Source organism: Akebia trifoliata, chromosome 6 (assembly GCF_017979445.1).
Source record: "Akebia trifoliata isolate Shusen 1 chromosome 6, ASM1797944v1, whole genome shotgun sequence".
Lineage (NCBI taxonomy): Eukaryota > Viridiplantae > Streptophyta > Magnoliopsida > Ranunculales > Lardizabalaceae > Akebia > Akebia trifoliata.
In genome coordinates, this window is record NC_141380.1 from 3292217 (window position 1) to 3315165 (window position 22949).

Below are 22949 nucleotides of genomic sequence, written 5' to 3' on the forward strand. Positions count from 1 at the left end.
TTGTTAACCAAATACTTATATTTTCATGGAATCTGAATTTTCCCCAAAATAAAATTAATAGCCATCTCTAAATCAGAAGATATCATCAATCCATCAACATTACTTTTCTAAGAAAATTCCATTCCATCGAGGATTACAACCATTAATCTATCAACATTAATCCCATTTTTCATAGATCAATGTCATGATTACACACCCAAACGTCTTTTTGATAATGAAGATAACATATTTTGATAGGCCATCCTAGATATTTTCCTTTGAGAGATAGTATCTCATTCACGATTAAATCCAAATATGCTATCGGACGGAATGTCATAATTCAGAATTGTGCTGGAGTGAACTCAAGATTGAACCTCATATCGCACATCTTGACGTGAAAGTGAATAGGAATCATAGATGCTTTTTCACTTGTATCTCGAGGAAAGCATCTATGATTTTCATATATGTCAAAGTATGCAATGTGAGGTCTAATTTTGAGGTCAGTTCAGCATTATTTTATATATTTTTTTGTCATGTTGAGATTATAATTTGAATTATACTTTGTACTGTGTGAAGAGTATGCTTTAATCTTTAATTAATTGGGATGTGATAAATTATTTAAGAAATTGAGATGGAATAAGTATAAGTTGAGGTGCCAATAGCAACTCTCAAAAAATAAAATGGGCCGTTTTATAATTCTGGTACAACTCAAGGGATAAATCAGTACATTAATAAAAATAACCGTATCCAAAGGGGCATTTGGAAATTTTTTTTATTCGTGGCTATCCCGATTAGAGTGTTTAAATTTATGCAATTTTCATAGATTTTTATCGGAAGATCTCCGAAAACCCGCCACCATTTAAAACCCCCAATATCCTCTTAATCCTCTCGAGCTAGAAATTATCAGAGATCCTTTCTAATTGAAGTAAACATTTTAGAAAATCAACTATAAAGGAAAAGGAAAGTTTCTATTTTCAGAGATTGTGTTCTTCTTCCGTGTTTTTTTTAATAACAAATTTCGATTTTTTATAGGGTTTTGAGTCATACAGATAGATGTTTCGAATCCGAGAAACGAATCAAGACCCATTCAAAGACGGGAAAATTTTCGTTAATCCACTGGAAAAAAACGCAGATTTTTTCTCTTTTTTAATGAAGGGAGCTCTATCGATTTCCCTTCTTGCTTCGATTGCCCTAATTTTCTTCACGGCTTTCTCCAATCAATCTCGATGGTTCAGATGCCAAGAATGCAATGGCGTCCTCTTAAATTCCCAAACCCTCCATCAAAAATCCATTCAGAATCAAGAGAAAACCAACCTTTCTCACATACTCTTTGGAATCGGTGGCTCGATTAAGACTTGGGAGGATCGCCGCCACTACAGCGAGTTATGGTGGATACCAAACGTGACTCGTGGGTTCGTCTGGTTCGATGAGACACCCAAGGACAACGAAACGTGGTGGCCGCAAAACTTACCGCCGTATCGAGTTTCTGAAGACTCGTCGCGGTTCAAGTATACGAACTCTTACGGGTCTAGATCCGCAGTTCGAATCGCTCGGATCGTTTTGGAAAGTTTTCGACTCGGGTTAGGAAACGTGAGATGGTTCGTGATGGGAGATGATGATACGGTGTTTTTCACAGAGAACATAGTGTCCGTCTTAGCTAAGTATGATCATAATCTGATGTATTATATTGGGGGAAATTCTGAAAGCGTGGAGCAAGATTTGATACATTCGTACGGTATGGCGTATGGTGGAGGTGGGTTCGCCATTAGCTACCCACTTGCGGCTGAATTGGTGAAGGTGTTGGACGGATGCATTGATCGATACTCGAATTTCTACGGTTCTGATGAGAGGATCAGTGCTTGTATGGCCGAGATTGGTGTTTCTCTGACTAAAGAACTTGGCTTCCATCAGGTATCAATTTTTAATCTATTTTAATTAGGTTAACGATTAAAATACTGCCACGTGGATTTTTTTATTTTTATTTTTGGGCCCACTTGTACATCTTTCATTAATTGATGTTTTTTTACCATTGTTTTTTCTCATCCTTATATCCATCAAAGGGACCACTCCTTTTTAGTTTTTCACATTTGATTTCTTCTGTGATGCCTTTCTAATAACCTGGCTATGTTAAGACAAGGCGCTCTCACAGTTTATTAGGAGCTCCTGCTCTATCTTACGCCATGGCGCGTAATGTGCTACCGATTAATTTGTTATTTTATTTTTGGGATCTGATTTAACGAAAATCCCGTTGACACGTGGCGTAATATCCACGGTTGGGATGTGGGATGGTAGGTTGTTGGGAACCATTCTATCACTCTGTACGAGGTCTCGTGTTGGATATGCTCGTGGGACACCCACTATGACTAATTTTGTAGCTTTGGTGAAAGGAAGTCCAAAAAAAGCTTTATGGAATTTAAAGGTTGTTGACCTGTATATGGGGCCCACCCAACGTAATGGTTGAGCCATGCGCTGGTTGATTGCCACGTTTCAATTAATGTTGCATTTTATGATCATCAATTTACCTTTCAATGGTCAGGATTGAAGGTACTGTACCTTGTATACAGCTATAAACTGTAGTATCAGCGATTATTTCTCTCAACCATCCTTTTCGTTGGAAAAATGCCATGTGTCTGTTTGGCTTTTTGGAAGTTACTTATTTATTTCTTTTATCCTTTCATGGTCTCCTTATTTTCACTCCGCATGGACTCAACAACCCCACAACCTGAATTACGAGGAGTCATTTAATTGACCCAGTTGACCAATTAAATCTCGTAATTACAGGTGGATATAAGAGGGGACCCGTACGGTCTTTTAGCGGCTCATCCGGTGGCTCCGCTAGCATCGCTCCACCACTTGGACTCAGTCAATCCGTTGTTTCCTAACGGAGGGACCCAACTAGACTCGCTAAGGCGGTTGATGGGTGCGTACAAGATGGATCCGGGTCGAACCCTGCAGCAGAGCTTCTGTTATGATTTGGACCGTAATTGGTCCATTTCAGTTTCGTGGGGCTACGCTGCACAGATCTACACATCGTTGTTGACTGCTAAGGAGTTGCAGACACCGCTGCTGACGTTTCAAACGTGGAAGAGTTGGAGAAACGAGCCCTTCACGTTTAACACCAGACCAATGAATGTCGAACCGTGTGAGCGACCGGTTATTTATTTTTTGGACCGGGTTTTTGAGATGGGAGAGGATGAGTTTATCACCACTTATACGAGGTTTAAAGAGGAGAATGGAAGTGACTGTGACCGAGCGGATTACGTTCCTGCTTTGGCGGTGCAGAGTATCAACGTCTCTTCCCCTAAATTGGAGCAAAACTACTGGACTATGGTAATATTTTATTCCATTTTACACGTGTTTCGAATTCATTTGTGTTGGACACTGTTTAGTGTGTACCATGGCGTGATACATTTATTTTAGGGATGCGGATTCTACTTCTACGTAGCAGCATCGTGTAGCATATTGTAATCACTAATTGATGGAGAGTTTGCCACGTGGCCAATAGATATATAAATTAAAATAATAAAAATCCCAATTCATTCACCCACGTTTCTCAATCTTTTTCATCTCTCGGTCACGTTGTGTTATATGCTCTCTCAACCCATTAGAAGTGCTACACGAGGGATACTCTCCATTCCCTCGATTTAGGCATTTTGAAGAGGCCAAGGTCCAACATGACCAACAAATTCGTCTAACGTGAGTTCAATGTATTGGATCATATCCGTTCCAATTCAAACTCCAGCCACGAATTAAGGTTTTTGGGATTAGATAATAACTTTATTCCTATTAGGATCCAATTTGACAACTCATTGGTTTATGTGGATCTGAATGAAGGCACCAAACAATATGTCGAATTGGATCTAGACTAGATCTAATAAAGTTATTTGACAGGGGTACCAATTTAGAACCTATCAGACTCAAGCCCGATCCATTAACACCCCTGATGAATCCGAAATCTATTTGATTTGGGATTCTTGTTTCGTTTTTTCAAGAACGTGGGCTTGGAACCCCCTGACGATATGCCATAAAGCCCATTATTGAATCTCAAATCCAATAAAAATCAACAATCTGAGTAAGCTTTTCATGTTCGTCACAATCTTTGCCAGCAGTACATGTGAACCTGCACACTAAAAAACAGATTCCGTCTTCCAAAAAATTGGGTCAATCATTCACGGGACACTAGCTACTACCGGGAGTTCTGTTACCACTAAACTCCCAGTTGCACAGAATCGAAAACGTTTTTTTTTTTTTTTTTTTTGGAAAAGAGAGCTTATATTGCCACTCCAATTTAGTATTCCAAGATGTATGCTAAATTCTTGTTTGATATTACAGGAATTGGGTAGCTCTTAGTAAAAGTTGGTGTGGCAATAGAATGTCTCAAAAATAAAAGCCTTTCACCCTTTCTAATAGAGATTTTATGTTATTGTTCTTGTTTATCTTTCCTCCATTGTTCTGAAAAAATGGTTTGCTGAACAGGCGCCACGTAGACAGTGCTGCGACATCGTAAATCCCTCACAGAGAGTGGAAGGTGTGCTACAGATCAAGATCAGAAAATGCAATCCTGGGGAAACTGTTACTCTGCCCTAGTGATCGAGGCCCCCATCATATATCTTTCTCCTCTCCCTGTAAATATTTAGTTAGTTTAACTATATAGTTTACAGAGAAAAGTATTCAACTCACATTTATACTTCAGGGTTATTTCCTGTACGGAAGCTTAGCAAAATTTTCCTTAGAAATTTGGATATTCCTGCAAAACAATTTTTACTATTTTAGAGAACTTTCCGATCAACATTTTTGGAAAAAAAAAATCATTGTGTTTTTTGCATAACAAATCTTTTATGTGCTCCTAAGAAAAAGAAAAAAAAAGTTCCATTTTTCGATATCTCAAGGAGATGTGGAAATGCATAAGGATTTATATGAGAAGCAAACCAAATTTGATACCTAAATAAACTGTATCCTCCCCAGTGTCTATTATGGATTTCGGATCACATTCTCCATAGGGCCCTCTTATCTCTTCCTTCTCCGAGCTCGGGTTATGTAAGAAGGAACCGAGAAGGAGGTATCAGCAACGACTGATATTCTTACGGAATTTTGTGACACTTCTAATTGGCCTTGTCGTGTTTAGAATAAATTGTTTAATAATTGGCATATTGAATAATATTAACCTAATAATTGTGAATTTATTTATTTTCATTTACAATTAAAATGAAATATATTATCACATTTTTACTCATGATTTTCTTTCAGTTAAGAAGATAAATTCTCAAATCTAGGTTCATTCTAATTAAGTACTTATGATTCAAATTTAGGGTATTGTTTTTTCTTAGCTTACATTTAGTGTGTTTGCACTCATCTTTTTTATTTTTATTTTTAATACTTGAGAGTGGGCCAAGTTAATCATGGTTTTAAAACTTGTTTTCACATCTCGCCTTGTCCGAAAATTGGACCGGGTCGTCTTAGTCGAATTTTTCATTATGCTTGAGACATTTCGTTCAACAAAGAGAAAAATTAACCTGGGTTTTAAATCTTGTCTGATACATTGACTTATCCTATCCGTCTCATTGGTGGATGATACCAAAACCTATCCGACAAGTCCTCTCAGATGAGATTTAAAACCATGAAATTAATAGAACATCACTCATCACATGCCACCTTGAGATATGAGAACCAACCTTCATCTAGATCCCCCATAAAAATTCATTTTTGTGTTATTAAAACATTTTTGTTTTATGTTTCAGAAGGTGTCCCAAAAAAAAAAAAAAAAATTTTAAACTACCCACGAAAAATGCACAAATTCAGTGGTTAGAAATAACCAATAAATCAGGTTCTTGGTGTTTAGGCCACGTCAGATTGGCCTAATATTCATGGGTTAGTGAGCCCAAAGAATGTCTGACAAAGACATTTTCAGTGATGACCTCAAACTTTTTATCAGTGTCGGACATCAAATCGTTGCTCCCCCTAATATTATTGTGAACTTCAAAACCCCGTATTTGAATTCCTAACTCACAAGAGGGCCAATTGATACACTATAGACAGTAGCAGTAGATTTTGAAATCAACAAGACCAATTCGTAAGGTTGTAAACGGTCCAGCCCACATCCCTTAATTTCAGTTATACTGAGTCTATTAGTAATTTTCAAAAGCCTAGAGGAGGCCCAGCCCATTGACATCCTTTTTCATTTTTTCCCATGGTTTTGAATAGAGTCGTGCTGGAGTAACATTCAAATTGACATCGTGCACAAAACCATATATGCTACTCACTCGTATCTCGATGTAAATCATCTATGGTTCTATAGGCACATCCACGTCAGCAATCTCTCAAGCAATGTACATCTCAATGTTACTTCAGCATTTTCCTTTTGAATATTACTCCCACTCCCCCAACTCTTTCTGATTTATAGATTTGCAAACAACCCATCCTTCCATCCGCGATAACTAGATCTTTAATGAATGAGTCGAGACTGGAAACCATGATCGATAACCATCTGATTTTTCATTTTTATTTCAACAAAACAATAAATTATGTAGTATGCTAAACATATTGCAAGCAAATGCGGCAATTTATCATCTATAAAGGGCTTAAAAGGTATTTAGATGCTTGTTAAGTTTAAAAAACTTCATACCTTTAAAAATTAAAATCAAATTCAAATATTTTTATAGTAATTTTGATTTTGGAAAAGGGATTTTTTACACAAATAAACGTTAATTTAATTACATGAGGTGAAATATGATTTAATAAAATAAGCTATTTTTTAATTAAATAAAATAAAATAAAAAACTTGAACCAACAAATTTTTTGTTGAGATGTATAATTGCTTCTTCAACCACAATGATACAGATCTTCCAGTTACAGAAAAGATCCAATCACTTATGTATTTCAAAAAGTTTCTTTCAAGATTGAAATTAAAATTTGAATTTAAATAAGAGTCGTGATAATCTGATTACCCCACGTGTGACATGGCATACTCAATCAACTGCTTGACATGACAAGTTCAGGAATCATGCATTCCTCAGGGTATATGGTTCCTTCAAGATACACTTTTTTATGAGAAAGTGCAGCCGTGTCCCGAAGAATGTAGATCTACGATTCTTGAACTTGTCACATCAAGGTAGTGGATTGAGTTTGTCATCATGGGGTAGTCAAATTATCACGATTCTTTAAATAATGGGAATAGCAGTAGATATAGAGGTCAATACTTACCTTTCAAATTTTTTTTTATTTTTAAATTTAGAGTAATTATATTACTATCTAAGATTATAATAGCTGTTATTTTCCAAAAAGGGAAAAAAAGAAAAGTTGGGAATTGTGAACCTTGAAATAATCCAATAACATCACGACATTCTAGGCAGCTGTAAACGCGGTTATTTACTCAAACACACTTTTCCTTATTTAGTAAGATTTCAAGGCTAGAAATCTTACTGAGGGGTCATCGGGCCCACATGAATTACCCTATTGGAAATTCAAACATCCGTCTTCTAGATTTCATGGAAAGACACAGATTATTATTAATTAAAGCTGTTTTGAGCCTCTTTTAAGGTGTTGAAAATGGATGGCTACCAAGCTCCCAAATTTAAAAAAAAAAAAAAAAAAATTAACTGTAAAAAATAATTGTATTTTTTAATTTATTCTGAAAGTTCTTAAAATTTGTTGTCTAAGTCCCTATGGTATGGGATCGTGTATTTTTTGGATGCCACAATATGAGATCATGACCCTTTTAAAGATGTTAAATTTTATAAATTAGTCAGTCTAGTCTGACTCTTTACACAATATGAATTAGGTTGATTTTGACAAGCCCGTGTAAATTTTATAAATACTAGATTTACTCCCCTGTGTTTTGGAACTGGTGGTAAATATGCCCCCTTGACCTATGTTTGGCCTGAGGAATTAACTTTAAATGACCTAAATGACCTCAACTTGAACCTCAAGTCAAACCTCTTTAATTTTTCTTTTAGAAAATATGTTAATTTTAACTTATTCAACCTCGTTTCCAATCCATTGCCTTAGTATGTTGTAGAAAATACTTGATTTTTCTACCCAATAGTTCATCTTTTTAATCCAAATATTATATCTTGTTCTTGAGGATTGAAGGTTGAAGGAGATATAATCTTTGAGGTTGAGGATGAAGGTAAAAAATCTCCAATCTTTGAGTTGTTAAATTTGAGGGTAATTTTTTTTTTTTTTGGGTAAGCTGGACTTGAACCCACGACCTCAAAGTTATTTTGCTGAGGGTAAACTATTATTATCCTACTCAATTTCATCTTCAATTATTGTCTTCAATGTCTTAAATAAATCATTGATTTTCTATCCAAAATTTCACCAGTCATCTACTTCTCCAAAAGTTCTATCTTGTTCCTGTGGGTTGAAGGTTGAAGTTGGTTTTAGAGATTTTTGCTGTCATTTACTTTCCTAGACTACTCTCTTTTCTTTTTTGGTAGTTTCTTTTTGTCTAGCATTACCAACAACTCTTATTGGAAGCACAATAATGTCTCTTATAAGATTGCATCTAATCTCGAAGGTACCATTTTAATCTTTCCTTCATCTATGTTGTGTTGCACGAATTGTATGCCAACCATGTTTAACACAAATTTCTCGTTGACATGTGTCAAAGTCAAAATTAATTACATATTTTTACCTCTACAATTTATATAGAGGGTTGTTATTGCCTCACCAACTACGTGCAATTCTTTCATGATTTATATAGGAATTGGTGTGGTAATAATAGCTCTCTACATATAATAGAGGAATATAGAGAAAAAAAATATATAAGACGTAAACAAAGAGGTACAATCAAATTTTCAATATACTATAATTTTAGGGTGGCGTTCGGAGGCCCTAAAAAGAGCCGACCATTGTGCCAAACATTTTTTCAATGTATGACTTAGAAGTTTCCAAATTGGCTGATTTTTGGTGAGGATGATCTCCTTGATGTAGAGATCATCCTCACCAAAAATCAGTCCATTCCGAAACTTCTAATCCCATCAAAAGTGATTTACAAAAAGTGGATGATTCACGATTCTTCAACTTGTAAATTAGGGTTAGAAGTTTCGAAATGAAATGATTTTTGGTGAGGATGATCTCTTCGCAACCCATTCCAAATTTCTAATCCCTATTTTGAAAAATGTTTGGCTCTCTTAAGGGCCTCTGAATGCTTCCAATTTTATACTTCGATTCATCTGAACGTGTAAGAGTCAAAATGATTGACCATGATTAGTGACTAGGAAGTATATTGAAGTCATTTGAGCTTTTGGCATTCACTCTCTCCTATAAAATTCATTTAAATATGATTGATCTGATCATTTTCTTTAGGTAGAAACTGAAAATATGAATATTGAATTCTCTGAACATACAAAAATCAAACGAACTTTAACAATTCTATTGACAAATTGTTGTTATATAATTCACTATTTTCTATGAATCCAAAATGAATTGCAATGCCAACTAGGGGTGTTAATGGGTCAATTCCACGTATACCAGAACCAAAATCTAAAAAAATTCTTCATTCTGATTTATTTATTTTGGTTCCGAGTGTGAGATCCTTGGAATAAAAACCGACCTAATAAATAGTTGATATACATCAGGTATCCATTGAAATAGATTCTCATTTTTTCCTCAAAATAGACAATTATTTATAAATGTAACAATTTAACTTGTAATTCCTCAATTCAAAGTTAATATTAACAATAAACTATTTATGCAAATCAAACTTTTAGGAATAAAATCGTAGAAAATTATGGGAACCATTTATTTATAGTTAAAATTGTATAAAAATATGAGAAAGAAATGGAAGTGCATGTAGAAAAAGGGTAAAAATTAAAAATATCATATTTTCTTTATATTTTAATTTTACTTCAACTACATTTACTCTAAAATATAGTTTTGTAAGCATTTAATTAGACTACTATTTTTTATATAATGTTATAAATTTACTAGTCAGGTATCTATCGGATGTTGAATTTTGATTTAAATAAATAAATTTATAAAATAATAAATTGAGTTGTAAATCTCTTATGGTGTGTAAAAATAAACCAAAGAAGTTCATTGTATTTAGTCTAAATTTAAAGTCATGAACCCAAATTAATAGACATAGGTGCATTGAATAAGGTTCACGGTATTTATATTAGTTCATAAATCAAGATTCATTTATTAATTTTAAATGAATAAATTGAGAAATAAATTTAAGGTTGAAAGAAAGATATTTTGAGATATTTATCTAATAAATACATGTATAATGCACCTTAGTTTAAAGGATTTGTGGGAATGTATCAATTAATTGTGATACATTTCGTTAAGTTCATTTCCACCACTATATAAATCCCTAATCTCATTGATTTTCATATCTCACTCATTTTTCGCATCTCTTAATTTTCACTCCACTCCTTGTGAAATTTTTTTTTTTCTCAATTTTTCTTTTAGGCATCCTAAAGAGACAAGATACAAGTTTCTATCGAGTAGAACAAATTTATAGAGGAACGAGATCGAGTTCAATCTAGGTTGAATCCTGGAGATAGTGTTTTCGTGTTCCCTTTCATAGATGGGAGGCTTCGACTATCCTCAAGAAACGTCTAAGCGCTTCTTATCCAAATTGATTTGATCAGAAATTATAATTCTTTATTTATTTCTTGCAATGAAATCAAGTTTTGTGCTCAATTTTTAACATTAGATACTCGAAGGAGACCTGATTCTTATTAGGTCCTTAAAATAGTTACTTAGAATCGGACAAAAAAATAATTAGATTCACATTGATGGAACCAAAACCAACTAGTCAATTTCGAATACATCGGATAATTGGGTACTCCTTGAAATCCTTAATGCAAACAAGTTTGTTCATTACAACATTAGTGAATTCTTAACTTAGGCGTAGTCTAGAGCTTCATTCATTTGTAACCCCATTGATAAATTCTTATAAAACTATTGGATACGAGACATATCAAATTATTAACCACTATTTAGCTTATGATCATGAGAAGATTATTATTATTAATAATAATTTTACTTTTGAGAGATGATGTGGCGTTGTTTTTGGAACGTCAAATAATACAGGTCTAAGAAAAGTAAGGTATTAGGGATAATAAGAGAGATGGTCTGCCAACCTTGGCATTCGATACCTTGTCGGAACTTGGGACAGTGACATGTTCCCACTTCCCCTACTTTATCAGGCGCACTCTGGCCCACCACCCTACGCAACCAGAATTACATTCCTGCTCAATTCTTCTTTACAGAGAGAGAAAGAGAGAGACCAGCTTTCATAGAGACGAAGAGAGTGAGAGATGGTGATGGCAGTCTCATCTGCTCCAACGCTGCTAATATAAGGCAGATTCAGGTTTCTCAAAGATAGTTTGTTATTGTACGCCTGGAGTGCACAGTTAGTTATCGTACGCCCACAGACAGAGCATAAGTGAAGAACCAACCGTCTGAATCCTGTACTTGCCGTATCAGCCAAGATAGCCACAGAAAAAGACTAAAAACAAAAGTCTCAGGTAACAAGCAGTGCTAGAGAGAGAGAGAGAGAGAGAGAGAGAGAGGGGTTGTAGCGTTTTATTTTCAGACCTGCGAATTAGGTGAAAATAGTTGAATTTCAGCTGAACAAGTGTTGGCTAACCTTATCTGGTTTATGCAATTTCAAGCAGTTTAATATTCCTGGAATTTAAGAGTTGGGGTTTGTTCTATGGTTAAAATCTCAGTCTTCAAAACCAAATTTATTGATTAGGGTTTCATGTAAAAGTTTAAAAAAAAAAAGAAAAAAAAAAAAAAGAAAACCCATGTACTTGGTATTAGATTCAAGACAACATGGTTAGCTGGTTATCATCATTTGAACTTGTTCTGAAGCTGTTTTTGGTCAGAGAAAACGAGATAAGATTTTGGGTTTTATCAGTTGGATCTTCTTCTTCTTAATCAGATCTATACAAATGCAAAAGAACACAAAGAGGATAATAACTTAGAGAAGAAGTATGGGTTGGTGGTGTATCTAAGATTTTTCTCAGTTGGATTTATATCCGAATCTACAAAGCAAGGAAAGAAAACAGGAAGAACAAAAAGGCGAGAAGGTTTATTTGGTTCATCAAGTTTTTCTATCTTCTTGCTTCATTCTAGCTTGAGTTTCTTGGAATTTCTTCTAAGAAAAACTGGCGAACCGGTGGTGGGCCGAAAATGTGGCCATGGGACGGGTCGACCAGTTATCGTCGACCCCATCCCTTCGCCTCCAAAACCTAGAAGATGATCATCTCAATTTAGGTCAGCTCGGACACAGGAGAGAGCAAGAGCTAATGAACACCACCACCAATAACACTGGAAGCAATTCAAACCCTAAACCTGACCCCACCAATCAAAATCAAGACGAGGAGGACAATATGGACAATGACCATGAGGCCGAAGACCATAACACCGGCCATGAAGCTGGTTCTGGCCGTAGGTCCCGTGGCCGCCCACCCGGCTCAAAGAACAAGCCCAAGCCCCCTCTAATTGTCACTCAGGAGAGCCCTAATGTGCTAAGAAGCCACGTATTAGAGATCAGTAGTGGTAGTGATATAGCCGAGAGTATCGCCACTTTTGCACGCCGCCGGCAACAGGGTGTTTCCATTCTCAGAGGAAACGGTGTCGTCACCAATGTCACTTTCCGGCAGCCTGGCTCACCGGGTGCTGTCATCACACTCAATGGACGCTTCGAGATTTTATCCTTATCAGGTGCTTTCTTACCAGCACCGTCCCCACCTAGTACCACGTGGCTGACAGTCTACCTTGCCGGTGGGCAGGGGCAGGTAGTGGGAGGGAATGTGGGGGGACCACTCGTGGCCTCTGGGCCTGTCATGGTGATCGTGGCAACTTTCATGAACGCATCATACGAGCGGTTGCCGATCGAAGATGAGCCCACAGGAGAGGAAGTGCCAAGGGTAAATTCGGGAACTAGTGGTGTTTCTGCATCCCAGCCTCATGGTGTAGCTGACCAGTCTCCCTTGCCAATCTACAATTTACCACCAAATCTTCTACCAAACAGCCAGGTGCCCCATGACGTGTATTGGGCTCCTCCACCTCGTCTACCTCCATATTAAAGGATAGAAGGAAAGAAACACAACCAAACATTTTTTAGGTTTCCTTCATGGTTTGGTTCACCTTATTTAGCTGTATTTGTATACATAGCAAGCAAGTAGATTCTTATTTTGTGAATCTGATGGCCTTATTAGGGTTTATTCTATACTATTGGGCACTTTTGTTTGATTTCTTTTTTTCTCGTATCTAATCTTAATCTTGTGGAAGCAGTCATTTTAAATTTTGTAGAAAGAAAAAAAAATGGTTGAAGAAATGAAGTTGGAGCCTCCAATTATATTGGACATTTCTTACAGAGATTAGAGAACATCATCTTCACAGGTATGCTAGTATCTTTATAATATTTTATCTTAATTATGGTGTATTTTTCATGGTTTGAGTGTCTCAAATGAAGAGAGAGTTTTTGAATTTGTTTCTTTCAACGATGACAAAACCAACAATAGCACTTACATATACATCTAGTAGTTGAATTCTGTTGGGGAGGCTTTGTTTTGGTGAATAGGGGAGGTAATGAGATAGGAGAGTCAATGAGAGGTTCATCTGTTTTCTTCCCCAATAAGTCGTTTCGTATATAGCAAGTTGGTTTGGAACCTCTGCAGACTTGTTGGAACTTTAGAGTGCATGCTTTCACATCAATGGATCAATCCAACCTGCAGACTTAGAATGCAGGTTCTGTGCTCCTGGAAGTTGGGTTGAGTGTACTCCTTGGTGAACTCGTAAGAAAAGTTATCCTGATTGGTGATTTCTACCCTCTGAATTCAATTGTATACACCATGGGCCATAAAATAAATTCAAGGACCACATTATAAAGCCCATACTCCCAATATGGCTGAATTTAATTATGGGTCTATAGCTTCACTTGCGGGACGAAGCCAAGCCTAAAAGATCAACTTGGCACAGGAGGCCAAGCATTATGGGCTGGAAGGATGCAATCAAATGAAGGCAAATGGAGATTGAAAAGTCGTAGTGCACTGGTAGCAACCCCCCCCCCCCCCCCCCCCACACACACACACACCAATATGACTGAATTTAATTATGGGTCTATAGCTTCACTTGCGGGACGAAGCCAAGCCTAAAAGATCAACTTGGCACAGGAGGCCAAGCATTATGGGCTGGAAGGATGCAATCAAATGAAGGGAGGAACAAACGGAGATTGAAAAGTCGCAGTGCACTGGTAGCAACCCCCCCCCCCCCTCCCCCTCGAGCTGGAAGGATGCAATCAAATGAAGGAAGGAGCAAACGGAGATTGAAAAGTCGTAGTGCACTGGTAGCAAGCTCTAGTCCTGCTTACAAGTGTCATAAGTACTTTTCATCTAATTCCTCCAGGTCATATTCTTTTAGGTTTCTGTGTTCTTGTAGGTATTGAATAATGCGCTCCCTTGTGGTCGATTGCATGTTGTATATAATTTGAAGATTCTCAAAGGCAACTTACAAAGGTAGAGGGTTGATGTAATTGAGCTCGACCTAATGACTAAAGAAGGAGAGGATAGAAGCCATTTTAGCCGAAAGTGAAGGAGCGGAGCAGCAAGTGTAGACTTAATAGGGGTGCGCTAGCGCGCCCTGGAGTTTTTCAGCTGCTTGCTGATCAATTTCTCAAGCAATTCTGTTATAACATTGATGTTGCTCCGACTCGCCATGAGTTGGAGGTAATGTCCCAGCTGCCAAATGAATCATTCGCAACCTATGCGGGGAGATTCCGGACACAAGCGGATCCTTAGTATTGGGGGATGGGTTAGTTTGCACAAAAGGCTTTCTCGCGGCTTAAGCTCTCCTGGATTGAGGAAAGAACTATTTATAGTTCCAACTTTCCTCAATCCAGGGATAGAACTAAAAAATGTCTTTTATACCTTATACCTTATTCTGATTTTTTTACGATTTTTTTTCTCATTTATTTGATTTCATGGATCCGAAAAAATAAAAAAAAACAAATTTTATGGATTCTGGTAATAAGAATCCAATATTCTATATATGGTAACAAAGACCGTGGAGTCGATTGGAGATCCTTGTCTTGTACTTTATTTTCCATGAGAGTGGGTTAATGTCTATGCCATTTCGTTGATGGTATACCTTCTTTACATAATGTTGTTTACTCATAGGTGGCAGGAAATTCTAAGCACAAAAAGATGGTGTCTTTTATTAATTTATTTGGGATGTTGCAATGATCATATAGTGCTTTTCTTTTCTCTTTTCCCCCTGTTTTACTCATTGTTTTCTTGCAACCACTTATGCGACTTGCTACATGGTTGAAAGCTCACACAATTGTAAAGCTTTCTTGATTCTAGACATAAAAGTAGAAAAAAAAGTTATGTTTTGCATGTGATAATGACATGTAAATAGGAATAAGGGTATCTACGATTATCCAAACAGTTTGTGTCGTGCTGCTTTTTTCCTTTTTTCCATTTATGTGACTCTGTGAGCTATTTGTCTCAACTGTAGGTAATTATTAGATGTCTTAGATGCATTTTAATAAGTTGCACAAGATACATTGTATCGCTATATATCTCAACATATATTGTATCAATATTCATAATTAGAAAAAGAATACATTAAGTTAGATTTGCTATCGATTAGTACCAACCAGAAAATTTTGATTCAAAGAGCCGGATTAATTCCATCCTTAGATATTGTAATATTCTATATCAACCTATTTGGAAGATTAGCTTGGATTTAGTAACTAGGATTAGTTTCTATTCTTAGATATTGTAGGGTCCTACAATATAGCCAGTAGTCAATAAAAGATCATTTTCTAACAATAATATTTACCCTACCTTTTGTAAATTTTTGGAAAGTAATCTCTCTTTTTTTGTTATTACTTTTCAAAAGCATATTCTCTACTAAACTGAAATCTTATGTGTAGAAATGAACACCTCTTTCTCCTTCAATTCAGAAAATTTGTCTCTATAATTTGCTTCGTTATGGAAAGACCACAATTCCTTTCATTTCAATTACCTTTGTCACAATAATTTCATTTCAAGTAAATACCATTAATCCCACCCCTCCCCAGCACCTCGATTTGAGACATGGTTATCGTCATCCATCAGTGCTTGAATAAATGACATGAAAGGTTTATAACTATCTGAACCCAACCTACCAAAGGACAAGAACTAGCTTTTCCCTACTTCAATGCAAACCAATTTAGATAACCTACACAATGTTGAGCACATGTGCAACAATCATATCCATGAAGGAAAAACACAAACTAAGTCCTTGACTTTCTGTCATATTTGTAGGGGATGAATTGAAAGGCGGTTACCGGGACTTATAATTTTGATTCCAGATGAAGCCACATGAGACAACAAGAGTGCAACCTGGCTTTTTAATTAATTTCAAAACCTTTCCCTTGAGAATCATTATCTAAGTCCCTCTCACAGTTCATTTTCAGATAGTTTTCAATACTTTCTAGCCATTATTTACCAGTCTCGAGACTACATGAACTGAATGGGTGACTGCTACTAGCAAAGATAAAGATTGACTGTTACTTGTCAATGATGTATCATAGGATGTAAAATAAGATGTGCTGGGTCATACTGTTATAGGAACAAACCTTGGTTTAGATTCATATTTTTTTTATACTAATATAAATATTTTTAGAAATTTGGTAGTATGTTGGAGGGTAATTTTTGTCCCTTGTATGCTAGGTTGGGTAGCTAATTCCTAAAAGACAGTCTCACATATAGCGAACGGAATAAGAGTTCCTTTGAAATTATGTAAGATCTTTCGCTTGTCTACTTTAGTTATTTATGTGAAAGAAATTATACTATTGCGCTAGGTGGTGAAGTCGCCACATTTGCACACGTGCATGTGCGTTCTTGGTCACACTTTTGTATTTCATGGTCTACCATGTTTGAACGCACTCAAAATATTTTATCATTGATCAATGGAGAGATGCAACCTTCCATAATAGTAGAAAGGTGTGTTTCCTTACTCCTTGATTATTAGATTGGATTTAAAGTGATTAGGCCATCCAAATTGTGATTGTTGAGGTAAACAGTCATGCCGAGTTTTTGAATGGTCACATTAGAATCAATAAAAAGGGATCTGTAGGCATAGATCAGAACATGCAGTCTTAGAAATTTCTTGACATACATAAATCACTAATCCCTAGGCAATTCTCCATCTTTGCAAAACGACAAAGCATGAAAAAGAGATTGAGCTCGTTGTATCGTGAAAATACTTTGTTGGAGTTTTATGGTAAACTTGAGTTCATACTAGAGTCGGGAGTGAATAGTGTTTGAAGAGCAACGATTATGTCCCTCTAGTTCATCATAATCATTGTTAGATTTTCAGTTTTTGACCTTTTTCTTCCCTACGCTTTATATTCAATTCATTGATCCAAGCTAATTGACTTCATTACCCTCCAGATGCCCAAGCAGATGGTTTGATAAAAATCCTATTAAACATGTGAAGAAGGTGGATATGAATTAACATATGGTTGAAAGCTGCTGTTGCTGTTTGATTGTATTCAGCATGACAAAAAACTTACTTGTATCGATCGAGATGAAAAGCTTCTCGAAATTAATACTCCTAGATGGAACCTACGTGATCAGCACAAAGAGCCGTGTGGGTGGGCTATGGGTGATCCCAATGGGTGTTATCAAGAAGAATATGGACTCAAGCCCTGTACATTTTGATTATCCTTGCTGGAACAAGTTACTACCAAAACCCTAAGGTGTCAAAGATGATTAATTAGGGTGACGAGTGTGGTGAAATCAAACACAGAGATGGGGTTCTTGTTCAGTTAGATTGGCAATGTAGGCCAACGTTTGCAGGAATTTAAGAGTTGCTATATGATTGAGATTACTGCCATTGTGGCCATGCTCGAGTGGACCAATTTCTCCTTTCCACCCTTAAGAGTACTTTGTATGTGGTAGACATCTATCACTCCTACCTTGCATATGAAGACGTAAGATTGGGAGACATCGTGCTCATACAACATTTCGTACTGCACATACAACATTGATGCCTTTGGTATTGTCTTATTAGTGGTCATTGTGCACAACACCTGAGTGGCATGTTGACAAACTTATGTAGTTTACCATAGCCGATGCTTTTGCAGTCAATCAGTCGGTAGTTCCATATATCGCCTTATCCCTCGTCCGAAATTTGCAGGAGTCTGAGTCTGCTTGATTGGAGTTGTACCCATTCCAAAAACTCCTTGTTAGGCTTTGGTGTGTGAGAAGGGAGATGAATTCAAAATGTTTTTGAATAATAATAGGTTCATGATCATCCTCTTGTACATAATTTACACCACCAACTTCAATATAAACAATCAATGCTCCATCCTTCTTCAACTTATGCTAGCCCAAAGGATGGCTTCCCAGTATTGGCAGAGTGATTTTTATGCTCATACACAAATGTTGTAAAAAGTGTCAAACAGCATATAAGTTTTTTTGTTTCCCCTCCTTTTGCTCTTTGTAGGATAGCATTTACAGAATTTTTTGTTATGATCTTGAATTTAACCTTTCAATTTTGATGAGTTTGAAAAGCTTCTCATCACTATAGTAAGGTAGTTGATATCTTTGAAGAGGTCCTGGAGTCCAAAGTTAGCATTTCTGCCGATTTCATTTCAAATGTTGGTGAGATATTTTGATCCGATTAAACCAAGCATAATCAATCTTAGTTCATTATTAGTCACCATATCATCAACGTCAACTTTCCACAGAGTTGGGCCATTAATTTGATTTAACAGCATACTTTTATTATGTCAATATTCTAATGATTATTATGTATAGTGGCAACTACATGACATTTGATCAAGGATATTTGGTGTGCTTTGCTTGAAGAGTTTTTTCAAAATATTTCTAAAAAAGTTATTTGCAATTCCTTTAGACAGCGATATAAAAACATTTTAATCAATGTAAGATATGATTTGTGATAGAAATAAATACAAGAGCATGATTAGTTCAGCAGAAACCATATTTTTAAGATAAGAGGATGAATTTAAAATAGTACAATTTCTTATAAAAAATATTTTATAAGATTTTCCTTAGAGGATAGTTTTCCGAGTGTGTTAAATTATCAACTTACTTGGATTCGTCCAATGTGGTGATGAACTTCCACTAAGTTCACCACCACTAATTGATGTCAACTCATTGGGCCACATCACCTTGAGATGCAAGCTAAGCTACACTTTTCATTCTCAATCAATTGATAGTGACATAATGATCTTAATTAGAATGGTATCATGTTCCTATAGCAATGTTTTAGACTGTGCAAGTTTGGGTTAAGAGCCATAGATGTTTTAAACTCTAACAAAAACATGCCCCGTAGATACCTTACCTTTATTATAGGAACAAAGCACCGTTCTAGACCCTAACTCCAAAGTTCAAGGATTGTTAGATTATAAGATGCACCGTATTAAGAAACATAAGATGTATTGTATCATTGTCAATTTATCTCATCATAAATAAAAGCTTGTGATGAAAAATGATATATTTAGAATATGAATCATGCTTGAGTGTCTGTGCAGAACATTGCATTACACATTGTGCTAACTTGGAGGTGTGCCCGAAATTGTAGATTTGCTCACTCACACCTCCAAGAAAAGCATCTATGATTCTGTATGCACTTCCACATCAGTACAAAGTGTAACACAGTGTCCTACACACTCACTTCAACATTTTCCTTAGAATATAGTTATAATGATTGTGAAGGACTCTTTATTGAGAATACATATCGAATAGTCCATGTAGAGGCAATTATTGAGAATACCCCTGGACTACGTGATGTACCAATCGTTCGATCCTTGGGTCCTTCTTCCTTCCCCTATTCCACAAAGACTCCGATGCTTAAGTTAGTAAGAACTTAAGTTATGAGACTCTACTTAGATAGGTTTAATTTCATACCTTCTTCATGATGTTGAACTCTCATTTATAGGCTTATCACAGATTCCTTGTTTGATCTCAAATCATATATTTCTCCGACCCTAAGATGCACTTTCTTTCCTAGTGCCTTCTTTGATAGATCAATTGACCATTCTACTACGTGCCCATACTTCGAGACTATAAAATTTTCCCTCCACAATGCCCCCTCTTAGGAACTGAGGTATAACATGGGTTCTCGAGACTTACTATTTGCCCTTAAGGGTTGGTGTGTAGGCCAAGTGGCATATCGAAGATAGAACGGTCATATTTGTTGCGTAGTAATTATCGTATTAGTGCTTAGCCCACCCCTCACTTTCTTACTGGTCGCACTTACTACACTAACTAAGTAATTAAGGTCCGATACTCCACCTTGCACATCGTGATGTCGGTTGCACGTCTCTTAAGCACACGCGTTTTGTTTTCATTGGCTTTAGTGAGGCGTCGTTGTCACATAGTCATCTCGACTTTTGTTCTCCATTATGCATGTCTTTCAGCTTTGATGGTCTCGTTCTTCGAGAATCATCCCTTATGGATTATTGAATCTAAATGTCTCCTTGTTCATTGATATTTTTGCAGATCCCGAAGTTGTTTTCCCTATTTAAAGAGTGTCTTGACACTCTTTTACCACTTTGTTTCTGTCTTCATCCCCCTTTCTTGCTCTCTTGCCTTCTTCCCTTGCCTAGTACCCTCTTGCTTGGATCTTGTTCTTTTTCTTTCTTTCAGGTATTTTCTTCCCATTCTTCGCTTTCTTTTCTTTGCATTATTATTTATCATGGGGAAGAAATCCTATAAACCTCCCTCCATACCTAACAAGGACTCTATCAGGGATCAATTTAAGATCTCTGATTCTATAGCAGTTTAAGATCTCGATCCTTTGAAAATTGGTGAAATAGTTTATTCGATTTTTGTTTATTATTTTATGTGTTCAGAAGGATTTTCCTAATCATAATATAGCTTCTAGGGAAGTTATGGCGTCAGGGGTATTTTGATAATTTAATCATTTTTTGATAATTTTTCTCGTAAATTTTTTTTTGTCTCAAAATGATGATTTCTATGTTTTGGATCATATTTTACTAACGTAATGTAATTTATAAAGTTTGTTTACTTGAAATATCTCATATGAGTCTTGTGAAACACATCTAGTAACAAATAAAAACTTTAAAAATATTCATCCATCATTAGGAACCATCGCAATCGAGTTGACGAGTTGATTAATCGAGCAAATGCAAAATGGGATATCTACACTTAGATTGAACAACACATTCGTTTTTACCTTCCTCCTCCGATTGTGGATATACTGAACCACAAAGGATTCTTCCAACTCTAAGAAACTTCTTATTGAGTCAGTTTTCAACCCTTAGAACAAAGAAATGGATGTCAACCTAAGCGTTGAGGGGAACATCTTACACATTAGAGTATCATCCCCTTGATATAGAATCATCTGGTTTTTGTAATGCATGATACGTTCTATAGAGTCACGCATTCCATTAAAGGAGTTGAATTTTGGTCATGAAACTTCCTAGGGGGCTCGGCCTAGAAAATTTCTTCCAAGAAGGTTGAGGACTGTAAGTCTCTTACAATAGACCAAGCCAACCATCCAGCTTGACCCCCCCCCCCCTTGCAGCATCGTCCTCCCTCTTTTTGAACATTTCTTCTACCTCTCCCATGGTTATAAGGTTTTCTCGTGGGGAAAACTTATGTGCGTTTTGTGGCTCATTTTTTCTTCTATCGAGATTTGAACTTTCTTCCCCGATTTATCTTGTAGTCTCAGTTGTTTTCCTTTGCTAATCGTTGCCTCATCTATTCGTTATCCATTTTTAGGGCTCAAAGTTCTTATGCTTGACTAACGAGCCCTTGCTGCAGTTCAGCCCTCATCCGAGAGAGCAGGGTTTCCATGATCTGTAGAAGCCCTTGTCCCTCAGGTGTCGAGTTGGGTGCAACGCTCCCGAGATCTCTGATATCTACTTACACCGTGGTTCCTCTTGGAACCTTTAGCACTACTCATCCTGAAACCTCCCCCATATTTCCTTCCACACCCCAGGCTATAACATCCCATCGTCTTCTTGGGACTACTTGTGCTGTTGAGACTCCCATAGGTTCTCCGTTTCATGTTATTATTTTCGATCCTATGGACGACGCCAAATTTTGGAGGCAATTATTAAGAATACCCCCGAACTACATGATGTACCAATCGTCTGATCCTTGGGTCCTTCTTCCTTCCCCTGTTCCACAAAGACTCTGATGCTTAAGTCAGTAAGAACTCAGGTTATGAGACTCTACTTAGATATGATCAATTTTTGTACCTTCTTCGTAATGCTTGACTCTCATTTATAGGCTTACCACAAATTCCTTATTTGATCTCGAATCATATTTTTCCTTGATTTTCTCCTGATTGTTCACCAGTTGAAATAGAATTATTCACCTTAGCATATTTTTAGGAATCTTGGACTTGGACGCTTTCTCGACCCTAAGACGCGTTTTCTTTCCTAGTGCCTTCTTCGATGGATCGGATGACCATTCTACTACATGCCAATACTCCGAGACTATTAAATTTTCCCTCCACAGTCCCCTAGTAAAAAATACGAACCATTTAAGTCTCACTTAATAAAATATTAACCTATAAAAGATCTTTTGAAGATTTTTTTAAGGAAAATACTTAAAATACTCTTTTAACAACTTTACAAAGTGGTGTGATTTAAAAATATACCGATTCAAATAAAAAACTTGACCAATTTATTTGGTAATTAATATTTTTGTGAAAAATAAAAATAAAATAAGTATTTTTATTTGTTAAAAACTCTTCATAAATTCGACATAATTTTATTTTACTCATTTAAGTGGACTTGCTAAATTTTGAGTTGAATCAATTTGTTGAACATTCAAGTTGAGTTTTAAAATTATGTTTAATTGTTTAAAATTATTTATATATTTTAATAAATGTAATATACTTTTCTCTATCAACATCAACATCATCATCTATGTTAGTTAAAGATTAGTAGTTTTGGGATGAGAAAATAAAGATTTTTATTTTTCATTTAGATCATTTTTGTCATTATTCTATGCGAT

General features: G+C 36.2%; 1 protein-coding gene and 1 pseudogene across 2 annotated transcripts; both read left to right on the forward strand.

Annotated features, from left to right (window-relative positions):
• The first annotated feature begins 722 nt into the window (after nt 1-722).
• On the forward strand, nt 723-4715 carry LOC147399647 (uncharacterized). The gene is made up of 3 exons (XM_086445099.1): nt 723-1890; nt 2761-3309; nt 4456-4715. Exons 1-3 carry the CDS (start codon nt 1033-1035, stop codon nt 4564-4566), a joined length of 1518 nt encoding a protein of 505 aa, XP_086301225.1. The 5' UTR covers nt 723-1032; the 3' UTR covers nt 4567-4715.
• A 6308-nt stretch (nt 4716-11023) lies between these two features.
• On the forward strand, nt 11024-18401 carry LOC147399648 (AT-hook motif nuclear-localized protein 18 pseudogene; annotated as a pseudogene). Its single transcript, XR_015179104.1, has 2 exons — nt 11024-13341; nt 17382-18401. The product of XR_015179104.1 is annotated as an AT-hook motif nuclear-localized protein 18 pseudogene (transcript).
• Nucleotides 18402-22949: the final 4548 nt, after the last annotated feature.

Bases quoted from the DNA above. Each gene is read 5' to 3' on its own strand.
- LOC147399647 (XM_086445099.1), top strand. From the start codon at position 1,033: ATGTTTCGAATCCGAGAAACGAATCAAGACCCATTCAAAGACGGGAAA. The intron at 1,891-2,760 runs GTATCAATTTTT...TCGTAATTACAG, and splicing joins AAGAACTTGGCTTCCATCAG to GTGGATATAAGAGGGGACCC. The intron at 3,310-4,455 runs GTAATATTTTAT...TTTGCTGAACAG, and splicing joins AGCAAAACTACTGGACTATG to GCGCCACGTAGACAGTGCTG.